Source organism: Musca autumnalis, unplaced genomic scaffold (assembly GCF_047663935.1).
Source record: "Musca autumnalis isolate F117 unplaced genomic scaffold, ASM4766393v1 scaffold_3, whole genome shotgun sequence".
Classification (NCBI taxonomy): domain Eukaryota; kingdom Metazoa; phylum Arthropoda; class Insecta; order Diptera; family Muscidae; genus Musca; species Musca autumnalis.
The window spans coordinates 142,613,959-142,630,174 of NW_027411866.1; the positions used below are offsets into that span (position 1 = coordinate 142,613,959).

The following is a 16,216-nucleotide window of genomic DNA, read 5'->3' on the forward strand; positions in this document are numbered from 1 at the left end:
CATATAACGGTATCTCCCGATTTTCGGTATTTTGAGAATTTTAGCTGCAATTTTTAACCGAATGATCGGTATTTTGAGAATTTTAGCTACAACTTTGTCTATTCAAAAATAATCGTCAATATAGGTCCATGTTTTGGTATATCCCCCCATATAACTGTACCTCCCGATTTTCGGGCATTTTCAGTGGTCACGAAATTTCTTCACTAAAATTCGTCAACATGCGTCCATTTTTGAGGGTCTACATTGTTTTGATGGAACTACCCTCAATTTGGCTCTTGAAGTTCCCTGCAGATATACAACTTTTCCGCCAAAAAATTTAAAGATAGGTTGACTCTTTGATATAGCCCCGTAGGTGGTACCTTTCACATAGCTGAACACTTTTTTTAGATTATATTAGATAACACTGTGCAACAAAATGGCGGTGAAAGTCCTTGAGGAAGAAAGGCCTTGGTGAGTATATTATTAACCCCGAAGGACAGATCCGCCGTGAGTCGAACTTCCGCGTTATGGTGTGATGAAATTTTTGTTAGAGACCCTGTGGGCCATCAGGAATTAGCGTTATATCTTTGTTCACTGTTGCTTAAGTGCTCTACAAAAACAACACACAAAGATGTAGTGCTAGTTCATGATGGCTTACAGGGTTCATTAGCAAAAACTTCGACTGACGGCGCATCTGTCCTTCGGGGTTTTGAATATACACACACCAAGGGCTTTCATCTCCAAAAGGAATTATATATGCCCCAACATTTGTGTTCACAGTGTAATTTAAGCAATAGTGGAAGGCAGTAGGAGTCTATCCATTGTCGAAAAGTTGTTACACCTAAAATTGTGAAAGGACCCTAATTATTCCATTTTAATTAAGACTATTTTATGGTGGAGGGTATAAAAAGTTCGGCTCGGCCGAACTTAACGACTTTTTACTTGTTAATGTTTACATCGGAAAGTAACCAAACAAACCATTTCTAGTTTTTTCGAAATATTTAAAATATGATATTACGGAATCCTTGCAGTTTAGGTATATAGTGTCTTTGGCAACTTTACAGAGGATGATGTGGGCAATATTTTTGTTAAAAATGTTAACCTTCATGCGGTTCACCAAAGGGGTCTTTTTGGTCCTTTTTCGAAAAACTTTCAAAAACTCCTTTATTCTACAAAATTGTTCGTCATAAAATTTTAATATAGATCTCAGAATACACCAAAACTGTAAACTTATCTAATCGCCAGAAATCTCTAAACATGAAAAACACGTTTTAGGGTTAAAATCGGGCTTCATATGAGTTTATTCAAAATTGTCCCACAAAACATAATTTTAGACAGATGACGTCAAAGACAAAAATATTCTTCGTCAAATTTCACTATGGGTCACCAAAGAAATGAAACGTAATGTAAATATTTTATATCATAACAAGTAAAAAAGTATCAGTCGGCTTTGCCGACAGAGATATACCCTCAGCCTGTGTATATTGAAACAATTTTTTTTCCAAAAAACGCATGTATTTAGGGAGTTTTAAAAATTTTGGGCGTTTGAACTGACAGCCACTACATATGGTACCATAGGGTTTTTTTAGAACTTCAGGGATGTTTGCTCAAGAAGTATGAACTTGCCCCTGAAACAACTTTTACCATCGCAATTGAGGCAGCAATGCAAGTTGCTTCAACAAAAATCAAAGTGATTCGAAAGCAGGTCTTAAAGTGAACATGTATCCGAAATTTTGAGTGGGAGGTACCGGATGGAGTGGACAAATATAGCCCATATTTGAACCTGATCTATATCTGGTAGATATATTAGGATGTGTAAAGTATGGACCAATTCGGCCACTCTCTTCAAGAGTTATCGTACGCACAATTTTTCCGAACATTTTTGAACTTTTGTGGGGGAGGTACCTGAAGGAGTGGACCGATATGGCTTATCTTCGAACTTAAACTATGTTTGGACAAAATATTACTAAGACCAAACTTTGGACCGAATCGGCAGACCTGTTCGAGAGTTATTTTGCCCTCCGACCTCCTCACACGGTGTCATAGGGGTTTTTTGCAACTTTCAGGCTATTTTCTCAGGAAGTATGGACTTGCCCCTGATGAAACTTATACCGTCGTATGGAGGGCAGTGAATACAAGTTGCTAAAGCAAAAATCAAAGCGATTCGAGAGATGTTCCTAAACTGAACTTTTCCAAAATTTAGTGTGGGAGGTACCCGACGGAGTGGACCGATTGAGTCCATATTAAAACCTGATCTAAGTCTGGTACACGCTCCACGATGGGCAAAGTATGGACCAAATCGGTTACACCCTTCAAGAGTTATCGTGAGTACAAATTTTCCGAACATTTTCGAACTTTTGTGGGGGAGGTACCGGAAGGAGTAGACCGATATAGCTCATCTTCGAACTTAAACTAAGTTTGGACAAAATATTACGAAAGCCAAAATTTGAACCGAATCGGTTCATCCCTTCGAGAGTTATCGTGCGCTCCAGCCAGCCAGACAGGCAGACAGACAGACAGACGGACGGACATTGCTCAATCGACTCCAAATTGTCTGAAACACATTTCGTCCAAACATACTTGGGGTCTAAAACCATTATTTCGATGAGGCACATTTTGCCCGTATGAAAGTGTATATACCCTCGTTAGCATAAATGCTGAGGGTATAAAAATAGAAGTATCAATTTTGCTGAAAAAAACATGAAAATATTTCCCAATTTTTTTGATGAAATTGTTTTCCTTCTTCTTTCGAGTTGATACATTACATGAAAGTAATATGAAACTTGGTTCTAGGTGAAAAGTATCAAAAGATGAAAAATTCTACTCAAAATTTCGCTATGAGTTTCAGAATAAACCATATACATATCTAGGTATACTAGTTCCTGTATATATTAGGATGAAATTATGTGTTTTAATTTTGGACTGTTAATTTTACATAATTCCATACTGGATCAAAATCTAGCAGATTCCTTTACTTTTTGGGAATATTGTTAAAGAAAGAAATGTTCCAAATGAAATTTCATTATGAGTCTCTGAATAAAAGAAATCTGTAACCAAAACATATAACATTTTAGCAACCCTTGTTTTTGATATATGGTTTAGGGCCATATTTTAAAATTTTTATCCAGATTGTCGTTGTGATTGGACACTATAAATTATCTTATTGATGGTTTTTCGTTATAAATTCATATAGAAGTTGTTGTGCCCTCCATTTAAACAGCTTTTGAAACATTTGTGGTGAATATATATTTAAAAAATATAGAAAACCCAGATTGATGCAATGATGGGAGTAACTCCTGCTCTGGTGAGCACAAATAAAGAGTTTGAAATTCAGTGGAGGTATCTTTGAAAAATTGCTTAAGGGTATGGTACATTTTTGTATTAAATATGTATGATAATGCTGTTATATCTATCTTCTATAATAAAGTGCATACAATTTCTTTCATTTATTTAACAAAAACATATTTAATTAAATATACATAAGTACTAATTAAGCAAAGTTCAGTTTGTATATGGGTAGTATTTTGGTTTTGCTGTAGTAAATACTCATGACGATGTCGTTTTTCATCTGTTAAGTAAAATATTTGCAAATGGTTTAAGTCTAGTAGATGGTTGTCAACCATGGCCATTGAGAAAAACATCATAAAACTGTTGTTAATAATTGGCTGTTACTAATTTATTGTTGAATTTTAATTGTATAACATTTTTTTCAATTGGATATATGTTATGATTGTTTTTATTCTTTTGCAGAACATACTTTTTCCGCTTATTTAGCAATTAATTGGAACCATGGATGTTAAGAAAAAAATATGTAATAAATTAAAATTTTTATTTGCAACCTGCATCAGCAAATTTACAACAATTCTGCGTATAAATGAATTTACAAGTTGACTCACGAAAATAGGTGATCCAATCATACAATTTTACATATACAAACACATTTCGAATACACTTTAAATTTAAACAAATAAAAATATTTTAATATTATGCTTGGTTTACATTTACGAAATCCACTCGATTTCAACTGTCAAATCCATAGGTTAAACGTCAAATGAAATCCAATGGATTTCAGATGAGATTTCATTTGACGTTTGAGCTATGGAATTGACAGTTGAAATCGAGTGGATTTCGTAAATGTAAACTTAGCATTAGTTCCAGTTATGAAGAGGTCTAAATTTGTCTAAATTTAGAAAAATATAAGAAACTTTGACATTACGAATTATCTATTATCTAGTTTTAGTTGAAATTTTAATATTTAAATTATAGAGAAAACTCCTCAAATATACAGAATATAAAAACCAAAGACACAAACACATATGTATTTGAGTCCCGAATATTGTGATAATGTCCACTAAATTATTATTAATTTCAAGAAATATTTAACATGAAAAATATTAACATAACTTATTTTTTTTTCAATTTGAAAAGGAAATCCTGCTGTGGCTGCTTTAGCGGATGTAAAAAGGATGAATAACAAACGTCTACGGACCAGTCAAACATTGCCTATTTGTAACAAAGAAACAAAAAACCAAAGTGGAGCCGTGTCATTAATTCTACAAACAAAAGTACCAAAAACAATGCAGAGATGTTATAAATAATTTAAATAGAAGAATCTAGAAGAAATATACAAAAAGCCACTATAACAAAAAAATATATTTTTTATATGTGTATCTTGTAGAAAAAAAGTATTATAATGTACATTAATTTAGAAATTAACATACACAAGAATTTTTTAATTAATGGTTTAAGTTTTTTAGAGGTGAAGTGAAACGAAAAATACAGACATGTCACAGAAACCAATTCCGATCGAAAGTGGAATTAATTTCGTATTTATCTTCTTCAGAAAACGAAACAAGAAATTTTTTTTTTCGGAATGAAACAATTTTTGTTTTCCAGGTTGAATTGTATTTTTTTGGAAACATCACTTTAATGGGTCGATTCCGTATTGCGACACACTATGTCGCGAGTTCATATTCATAGCGATTATGAATCTTCACGTAGGGAGCTACTCACAAGTGAGTTGCAGTTCACTTTCACCTGCTCGGGCTATTATGATTGAGCAGGGAGGAGCACAAAAAGTGAACAAGGGTTGACAAGTCGGAAAATGGAAAATAATGGCGCGACTTGTGAACCCTTGAAATAATAATTTGTGTTGCCATACCGTCATTTTTTGCACAAATAACTTTGAGATTAATTAATTCTTATTTTTTGTATAAAAAATAAATAAATTTTCAAATTAATAAGCATTTCTAGCAAGAAAAATGTCAGTTATTAACAATCCACTGTAAAAGAACATGGATATTGGTAAAAGAAAATACAACATTAAAACAACATGGCAACATCTGTAACAGCTGTTCTTTTGTTTTGGCAGATATGTGAAAATTGTTTATTTACACTGAAGAATTCGTGAAATTTATTGGAAAATCGTAAAAAAGTGAACAAATGTCGTTTAAAAACGTGATTAAATGGCTACAATAAGTAAATGTTTAATGTTGCATTTTGGGTGATAACAGAAATGGCAAGTTCTGAGGAATACCAAGGAAATGAAGTGGAAGTTGTGTTTAGCACCATCTCCCATTCTTTCCAAGACTGCGACCCCAAAAGATCCAAATCGTGTACATTACTCTCTCTAGGAATAACAATTGCAGACATGGGTTGCTCCTGATTGGGTCCTTGTATAGTTGTGAGCCGCTTTATGCAGAATGTACCTTTTTGATCTGTCCATACCTGAAAACTCGATTTAGGCCTTCCTTCACTGATACATACCACGGGCAACGTTTTAGTTACAGTACTTGCTCGGGCATTACCGTGAGATAGGGATGGCTCTCACGGTAATGCCCGAGCAAGTACTGTAACTAAAACGTTGGGTGGGTTGGCCCGACACACTAGGTCCATCAAGAATGATCTTCACGTTCTAGAGAGGGAAGCCCAACCATACTGGATAGAATCCCTTGCTCAACAAGCATTTCAAGTAGTTTTGAATAGCTTTCACATAGTCGCAGGTTCTAATGTAAACAAATATAGTGTGAATAAAGTCCACAACAAACCAGAGTAGTTTTTGCTCAACTATACTTGGGATATTGCAGTCGTCTAAATTCTTAGGCAAATATTGATAGCACCATGCACAGCACTCTGCGTCTTTTAATGGTGCGATGCCAAACCTAGTCATATAACTCCAGTGGATAGTTACATGCCATTCTTGGAACTGAAGGTAGACCCAATTTTGTACCAAATTCTGAAAGAATTCAGAGATTCAGACCGAATTCGTAAAGAACTCTGAAAAAATGTTAGCGGTCAATGTCCTAAGCTTTAAAAAACAAGAACATTCGTTTTATGCAACTATAAACATTATGGTAGAAATTTATAATAATGATATTTCTTTCTTTTTATAAGAATAAAACAAAAACGCCCATTTGTTTTTAAATTTTTAAGTTGACCTCAAGCCAAATTAAAACCAAAGAAAATAGCGTCCAAAGGTCAACAATAACCTCACAACATAAAAAATCTCTTATTATTTTTTGTTACTTTCAACCTAAAATACAATTAATTATCATTACAGATACAAAATATTCGTATTTTTTAAAATAAATGTTCACACTTAAATTTTTTTGTTCAACTCACTTTGATTTCGGTAGTGAGAAATTTCAGCAGAAATTTGCCTCTTTTTCTCACTTTTTTTACATTTGTAATAGCTAATTTTTTCACGAACGTGAGTTTTGCTCACCCTCTTGTTGTTTATAATAAGGGAACAGTGAGAACATAACCAGCCCAATTATGAACCGCATCTCACCGTGAGTTTTCTCTTTCTCGCCTCCTCCCCTATTATAAACATCATATCGCCGTGAGTGCTGTTATGTTCTCACTCTTCCCTTATTATAAACAACAAGAGGGTAAGCAAAACTCACGTTCGTGAAAAAATTAGCTATTACAAATGTAAAAAAAGTGAGAAAAAGTGGCAAATTTGTGCTGAAATTTCTCACTACCGAAATCAAAGTGAGTTGAACAAAAAAATTTAAGTGTGGTCATTTATTTTAAAAAATACGAATATTTTGTATCTGTAATGATAATTAATTGTATTTTAGGTTGAAAGCAACAAAAAATAATTAGAAATTTTTTATGTTTTGAGGTTATTGTTGACCTTTGGACGTTTTTTTCTTTGGTTTTAATTTTGGCTTGAGGTCAACTTAAGAATTAAAATTTTTTTGTTTTTATTCTTATAAAAAGAAAGAAATATCATTGTTATTATAAATTTCTACCATATTGTTTATAGTTGCATAAAACAAATGTTCTTGTTTTTGAAAGCCAATCCCTGAGGATGACCATCAAAGATGGTTGAAATATTGGAAATGGAATAGATTCTACCTTATTGTGATAAGAGTTTCTTTATATTTTTAATCGCAATATGTTTTCGACAAAAACAAATATTAGGACATTTACCGCTAACATTTTTTCAGAGTTCTTTACGAATTCGGTCTGAATCTCTGAATTCTTTCAGAATTTGGTACAAAATTGGGTCTAACTTCAGTTCCAAGAATGGGATGTAACTATCCACTGAAGTTAAATGACTAGGCTTGGCATCGCACCTTTAAAAGACGAAGAGTGCTATGCATGGTGCTATCAACATTTGCCCTATAAGAATTTAGACGACTGCAATATCCCGAGTATAGTTGAGCAAAAACTACTCTGGTTTGTGGTGGACTTTATTCACACTATATTTGTTTACATTAGAAACTGCGACTATGTGAAAGCTATACAAACCTACTTGAAATGCTTGTTGAGCAAGGGGTTCTCTCCTGTATCGTTGGGCTTTCCTCTCTAGAAAGTGAAGATCATTCTTGATGGACCTAGTGTGTCGGGCCAACCTACTAGATGGTGATTGGGATGGCTCTCACGGTAACGCCCAAGCAAGTACTGTAACTAAAGCGTTCCCCGTATTCAGGTATGGACAGATCAAAAAGGTGCATACTGTATAAAGCGGTTCACAAATATACAAGGACCCAATCTGGAGCAACCCATGTTGTTCCTAGAGAGAGTAATGTACACGATTTGGAACTTTTGGGGTCGCATTTTTGAAAAAATGGGTGCTGATGCTAAAAAGATGACATGTCCAATCACTTGCCCTCAAGCTTGAATAGAATCAAATATTTTGATGGAATATAAGTTCAGACCGTTGCCCCAAAAAGACCCAAACCATTTTGAGATCTTAATCACGTCATCGTCGATAACCCAGTGGAATGGTATCTACACCAAGCAATTTCCTGGAATAGTATTTTAAGTACCGGTTGTTGTATGCCATGAACAAAAAAAATTGGAATTACAATTGAAATTTATTGAAATTGTATTTAAAATTCATTAAATTGGTTTAAGTGTTGAAGAAAGCATTAGGAATTATACTTAGCATTCATAGAATTGGTTCTTATACTGGAGAAAATATCGGATGTTTCACGAATTGTATTTACAATTCTTGGAATTGGCTAAATGCTGAACCTCATTTGAACCAATCATTGATCTCCTGTGATGTCCTAACATCGCTGGTACAGCTTCCACTCCATTTCCTTGGTATTCCTCAGAACTTGCCATTTCTGTTATCACCCAAAATGCAACATTAAACATTTACTTATTGTAGCCATTTAATGGCGTTTTTAAACGACATTTGTTCACTTTTTTACGATTTTCCAATAAATTTCATGAATTCTTCAGTGTAAATAAACAATTTTCACATATCTGTCAAAACAAAAGAACAGCTGTTACAGATGTTGCCATGTTGTTTCAATGTTGTATTTTCTTTTACCAATATTCATGTTCTTTTATAGTGGATTTTTAATAACCGACATTTTTCTTGCTAGAAATGTTTATTAATTTGAAAATTTATTTACTTTTTATGCAAAAAATAAGAATTTAATAATCCCAAAGTTATTTGTGCAAAAAATGACGGTATGGTAACACAAATTATTATTTCAAGGGTTCACAAGTCGCGCCATTATTTTCCATTTTCCGACTTGTCAACCCTTGTTCACTTTTTGTGCTCCTCCCTGCCCAATCGTAATAGCTCGAGCAGGTGAAAGTGAACTGCAACTCACTTGTGAGTAGCTCCCTACGTGAAGATTCATAATCGCTATGAACATCACTCACGGCGATATGATGTTTATAATAGGGGAGGAGGCGAGAAAGAGAAAACTCACGGTGAGAGGCCGTTCATAATTGGGCTGATTAACTGTGGCCAAAAATAGAAGGAGTTGTCGTAGGTGCATCAATTTTGGTACACGTACCTATTATTGACTTACAATCTTCAGGACAAAAATTTGGGTTGGTCGGTCCACGTTTTGATGTAGCCCCCATAGAACCGTACCTCCCGATTTTCGGTATTTTGAATGTTTAAGACACAATGACCAACCGAAAGTATTCAAATTTTGTGGTTAGTCTTCGGCAGAGGTATCAAACATTCCAACAGAGAATTGTAGGCTTAGGTCCACGTTTTGATATAGCTCCCATATAACGGTACCTCCCGATTATCGGTATTTTGAAGATTTTAGCCTCATTATTACACCGAAATTGCTGAAATGTGGTATTTAGTCTTCGCAGGGGGCATTATACCTTCACCATGAAATTTGTCTGCATAGGTCCACGCCTTCATATAGCCCCCATAGGACGGTACCTCCCGATTTTCGGCATTTTGGAGGTTTTAGCCTGATTATCACACCGAAATGGCTGAAAATTGGTATTAAGTCTCCGTTGGGGGACTTATACCCTTCCACCAGAAATATGTCGGTATAGGTCCTCGTCTCCCTATAGCCCCCATAGAACCGTATCTCCTCATTTTCGGTGTTTTGAGTATTGTGGCCTCAATATCCATCCGATATGACTGAAATTTGGTGTTTAGTCTTCATATTGTTTGTGAGCATATTGAATATATCAAACTCTTGTCTTTATATATGAGAAATTTCCTTTAAAAAAATTTTTGACCGATTAGTGGTCAAAAAACGGTAAAAAATCGAATTTTGATTTTCGCTGTTCACAATTTTCTTAAAAAATTTATATTTTTATAAATTCTCTCGTTTTAAAGCAAGACTATTAGGTACTTAATAAGCCCACAAAAATATATGATGATCGGTTCATTCGTTTTCGGGCTATAGCCAACACCGCAAAACGATTTGTTAAAAAAGGGAGTATCCTCTCAGTGAGGTGGTCGCTGAAAAAGAGAAGTGACACATTCGTCTGCAAACCTCTGCAGCTGGGACCTTTATATATTTGAAGTACTCACTGTTTACTACTCATTCAGCATGAAATATCGATATACACTTTTATACAATTTTTTTCCCACTCCACTCAATTTAAAATTTGCTTCAGAAAATTAATAAACTTAGTAATACTTGTTTGGGTAAATGTAAACACCATATGATTAATATTTACATGCAAACAAAGGTGCAGCCAAGTTTATTATATCCCAAGAGAATTTAGGAACCATTTTTGCAGCGACCGTTACTTTTAAATTTTAAATATTAACGCATAATATAATTTATTAATTTTAGAAAAAAACACACAAAAATACGTATTAACTAAAATTGTCGGATTTAAATCCTCATATAGCAAAAACTACTTCACGTATCAGTACCAAAATTCAGATTCTTCTTAATTAATATGTTTTCTATCACTCCCCATCAATAAATTTGTTCAACGAAGTATTTAGTTTTTACCATTTTTGGCCACGGTCGTGACACTGTGCGACAATATTTAAAATTAGTACTACGTAAAGCGTTAGAAAACTGTGTTTGAATGTGCTACTAGTTTTTCACAGCACAGCACAAGGTCTATGCTAGTGCTGTGAAAGTGACGCAGCATAGCACATAGCCACAGCATCAAAAATAAAAACGAGTGCTATTGCTATGCTGTTTTCAAAAACAAAATCGAAAACTGTTGCTGTGCTATGCTGCGAACAAACGTAGCATAGCACAAGGTCTATGCATAGTCATCAAAATCAAAAACGAATGCTATTGCTATGCTGTGCTGTTTTCAAAAACAAAAACTGTTGTTGTGCTATGCTACGAACATAAAAGTAGCATAGCACATAGCATAGTCATGAAATCGAAAAACGATTGCTGTGCTCTGCTATGCTGTAAACATTTCTACATAGCATAGCATAATTAATGTTAACCCAGCAAACTCAGTAACCCCCATTATTATAAAGCCTTCTTTGGTTATAGTTTGGATTTTCGATCAGATGGAAATTTTTGGGGCAAATTGACTAATTTTTTAAACAATTCCAAAGTTTTATTAAATTGATTTATAAATAAAAATAAAAGCGTTTACGAAAGTGCATGTAGTCTACATTAGAAGCATATCGACGTTATTCATTAGATATAATTTCAAACTGTTTTTATAAGTGGAGATTCTGGCAACATTTTTTATGTTTTGAGGAAGACGATTATATTCAAAACAACCGGCATATTCAATACACTGCTTGGTAGTTTCTATTCGGCACCGCTTTACGTGTAGATTTGTACTATTTCTGGTATCAATATAAGTTTGATTTTGTGAAAAGGTTATGACATGATAACCAATGTTGTTTAATGACTTAAACATATAGGTTAACAACTGCATTTTATAAAGACCGTATATTGGCAAAATAGTCTTAGATACATTCCGGAATAGTGGGAGTGTTGAATACATATGTGGAAGGTTGTATACAATACGTAACGCTTTGTTTTGCGATCGTTGCAGGGATTTAAAATCACAGTTTTTTTGATAACCGTAAATCATAGGTAAATAGTTATAGTGACTATGAATTAGAGCGTTATATAACAATAACTTCGTCTTTACGTCAAACTTGTTTTTAAATTTATAAAGCAGTCCAATTGCTGGAGCAACCTTTGACTTTATATATTTCAAATGCGCATTCCATATCAAATTACTTTGAAAGTTAATACCCAAGTACTTTAAACAACTGCTAGCTTCAACATTATTTCCACAAATAGAAACATTAAATTCATCTCTTCCACTTGCAGCATGGGGTCGAAAACGTACAAGTTTTGTTTTTTCCGAATTTAAGACTAGTCCATTTATTCGAGTAAACTCATGAAGTGCATTTGCATCGTGTTCGATTTGAGCTCTCAAAATGATATCGTGGCTGTATGGATAAAAAATGCTCATATCATCTGCAAACATAATCAATTTGCCATGCAATTTCATGTTTGCTATATCATTTACATATAGTGTAAACAGTAATGGACCCAACACATTGCCCTGAGGCACACCATACTGAACATTCTCCATATTACTACAACATTTATCCATCTGAACAAATTGCTTTCTATTCTGGAGATAGCTTTCTATGAGTTTACGTGCATTCCCAGAAACGCCATAATACGGAAGCTTATTTAGTAATATTCTATGTTCTGCCAAGTCAAATGCTTTCGACAAGTCATAAAAAACGTCTGCAACACCGCCGTACCCTTTATCAAAATAATGTATTTACAACATTGACTATAGCTTCCTGTGTTCCACTGCCCTTTTTAAAACCAAACTGTAAATTATATAACAGATTATAATGTTCCAGGTATTCGCTTAATTGTTTATGTAATATTTTTTCTAAAATTTTGTCAAATATCGAAAGTAATGCAATAGGTCTAAAACTCTGCACATCACTTTCATCTTTAATCTTTGGAATCGGTACGATTTTTGAAACCTTCAACTTTTCTGGATATATGGATTTATCAATAATTGTGTTATATACTTTTACCAGTTTTGGTACAACAACAGTTTCACACACTTTCAACATCTTCACACTAACATTGTCAGGGCCAGGACTCTTATTTGCTTGTAATTTTGAGATTATCTCTCTAACTTCATCGCAATTTGTTCTAATAAAATTAAATGTAAAATTAAATGACAATGTGTTGAACATATTGAAACTGTGTGAAGGGGATTGCTGTATTTGATTTTTCAAAGTATTGGGCATATTAACAAAGAAATCATTGAAAGCATCACACATCTGAGCGTCTGTTAAATTTTCGCCACTAACGTCCTTTAATTGTACTTTTGAATTCGTTCGTTTACCTAGATGTTCATTTAAAAACTTCCAACACTTTTTCGGGTTCTGTTGCAGATTTGCCAGATTTGTCTGATAAAATAAATTCATACATATTTTGGATGCTTTTTTATTATCTTACTTATATTTTTGATTGTGGTACTTAGACTGAAAATTGTTCCTTGTTTCCTTCTCTTTAATAGTAACTTTTTCTTGAATTGTATAAGAGCCAACAAACGTTCATTTATCCATGGTGTAATTATATATCTTGTGTTAATAATTTCTTCCTTTTCTGTGGTAGACCTATTTACACAATCAGAGAAAGTATTTATCAGCTGTGTCATGCCTTCGCTTGCATCTCCACACAATTGTAAATTTTCAAAATGTTCCCTGACTTCCTCTATTAACAGGTTATAATTACAATGTCTTTGAATCCTACGACTATTTTCATTATTTACAAAATCGCAAATTACTTTACACGATAAGATGTTGTGATCAGTTAACCATATTTAGTGTTTTAACTTCTTGGTTTTCCCTTTATAAAAGTTTGGTACCTTGTGCGTAATTATTAATCAGACAAATTCAAACTACAATCATACGCGCCAAGGTACCAACTTTTATAAAGGGAAAACCAAGAAGTTAAAACACTAAATATGGTATAACTCACGCATTTTTCAACCGATTTCATTGGTTTTCCCCATTTTGTAAAGCTAACTAAATTTCCTTCTTGACAAAAGTAAATAATGACGCAGTTTGGTGTCTTCTACGCAGCCTAGATCACCAGGAAAAGCATTTTTCTGTTTTTTAATGCGTTTTTGTCACACTTAAATCACTATAACTCAACCATTTGTTACCCGATTTTTAAGAATTATGGCTTTAACGAAAGCCATGATATTCACCTTTTAAATAAAAAATAAGCTGTAAATTTCCATTGTAGAAAAAAGAAGTTATGTCCGTTTAAAGTTGAAAATCCAAGAAACCATGTTTTTCACTACATTTACCGTTATAAAATCAAAAAACGAAGTGAACCAAAGAAACCAAAGGTATTTTCGTCTCCCATGGACTCCCACAATACCGCATTTATGCATCAAAACCCCTGCAAATTTTCAATGTAGCACAGTGTAATCATTCTATTTGAGTAGTAGTTATTTACTTGCCGAACGCTCAATATAAAATTGCATTCAATGAAAGAAATAAATAAATAAATTTTAATTTGTATTGGCGAATTTTCACAAAATCACTTTACAGATCACATTTATTGTCCAATCGATGAAAACAGTTTACAAGTTGCTAAACAAGTAATCCCACAAACATTTTTGAAAATCGGGTCAGATTTTAATTTTGGCTATATAAAGGGCCCATGGAAACTTTGAGGCCCCAGTGGCACGTGTTAACATACTCCGATTGAGCTCAAACTCTGACAATCTCAATTTTTAACAAAACTAAAAGTTTTAGGAGGGTGCCGCATAAAAAATCCGACATCGATTTTTAAAACCACTCTAGTACATATATTAGACCAGTAAGGAAAGTATCAAAGTCGGGCGGGGCCGACTATATAATACCCTACACCACTGTGAATATGTAAAATATATATGGGAGCTAAATCCAAATCATAACAGATTTTGATATAATTTTGCACATTTATTTGTAGACCAAATTCCGTCACATAGTCCAAATTTCATCAAAATTGGACATATATAGCGTGTTTCGTGCATCAAATACCTATATCGGTCGATATGATTTGCCACAGTTATTTCTAGACTAAATACCAAATCTGAACCGATTTCTATATAATTTGGCACACTTATTTCTAGACTAAATTCCGTCGCACATTCCAAATTTCATTGAAATCGGACATATATAGCGCGTTTCGTGCATCAAATACCTAAAATCGGCCGAGAATATATATAGGAACTATAGCCAAATTTGAACCGATTTCTATATAATTTGGCACACTTATTTCTAGACTAAAGACCGTCGCACATTCTAAATTTAATTGAAATCGGACATATATAGCACGTTTCGTGTACCAAATTCCTTAAATCGGGCGAAAATATATGGGGGCTATACCAAATCTGAACCGATTTCTATATAATTTGGCACACTTATTTCTAGACTAAATTCCGTCGCACATTCCAAATTTCATTGAAATCGGACATATATAGCGTGTTTCGTGCATCAAATACTTAAAATCGGCCGAGAATATATATAGGAGCTATAGCCAAATTTGAACCCATTTCTATATAATTTGGCACACTTATTTCTAGACTAAAGACCGTCGCACATTCCAAATTTAATTGAAATGCGTATCGACTCAGAAAGTGATTCTATGTATATCCCTAAAAGGAACTATGGGTCTATCTCGTTTCCTTTTGCATGTTACAAACTAATGCACAAAGACATAATATCCCTTACCACATGGTGGTGTAGGGTATAAAAAGGTACAAGTGGTAATAACATGCATTTAGAAACCCAAAATTCGCTTTATAAAGGAAAAGTGTCAACATTTCAAAAATAGTAGACTGTTGCAGGTTCTGGAACAGAGCAATAGTTGCGGTCAAAATAATAGTAGTGTGTTAAAAATATCGAAATGTGAAAATTAGTCATGGTTTCACAGCTCAATAGCAAATTCTGTTATATTTGAAATACATACATCTTTGCCATCAAAGATTTTTCTGGGTTATGTTTGATGCTATGCTGTTGATTTTGTTCATAGCACAGTAGCGCAATAGTTTTCGTTTTTGTTTTCTTGACTGCGGCTGTTTACTATGCTGTTAAAATGTCTGCAGCACAGCATAGCGATGGCATTCGTTTTTGATTTTGATAACTATGCTATGTGCTTCGCAGATTTCAGAAGCACAGCATAGACCATGTGCTATGCTACTTTTATGTTCGCAGCATAGCACAGCAACAGTTTTCGTTTTTATTTTTGAAAACAGCACAGCATAGCAATAGCATATTTTTAGTGATTTCAGTGCTGTGCTGGTAGCAAATTCAAACATTGTTAGAAAATAATCGCCGATAACTTGTAGCGGAGCGTTTTTCTTTTGGTTTGAATAAATGAGAAAAAAATATTAGAAAAAGTAAGTAAGCTCAGTGGAACTATTTTTTGATGATAGAGAAGAAAATATAGTTAACGTAGCATATATCAGACGACCCTTGAGTTAAATCGAATCCTTTAGAATTGCCATCAGTATGGTATGTTTGGTTTCG

The 16,216-nt window shown here is 33.8% G+C and overlaps 1 protein-coding gene across 5 annotated transcripts in view; it reads left to right on the plus strand.

The window, feature by feature from the left end:
• Positions 1–16,081, plus strand: part of Abca3 (ATP binding cassette subfamily A member 3) — a 121,382-nt gene extending 105,301 nt beyond the window's left edge. For 3 of the 5 annotated variants that reach the window (XM_073974588.1, XM_073974591.1, XM_073974593.1), the window contains 2 exons: positions 4,408–4,945; positions 15,970–16,081. In XM_073974588.1, the coding sequence (XP_073830689.1) occupies positions 4,408–4,453 (46 nt within the window). In that variant the 3' untranslated portion in view covers positions 4,454–4,945; positions 15,970–16,081. Of the gene's footprint in view, positions 1–3,729; positions 3,884–4,407; positions 4,946–15,969 lie in introns of all 5 variants that reach the window. The other 2 variants (XM_073974592.1, XM_073974590.1) reach the window with 2 other exon arrangements.
• The last annotated feature ends 135 nt before the right edge of the window (positions 16,082–16,216 follow it).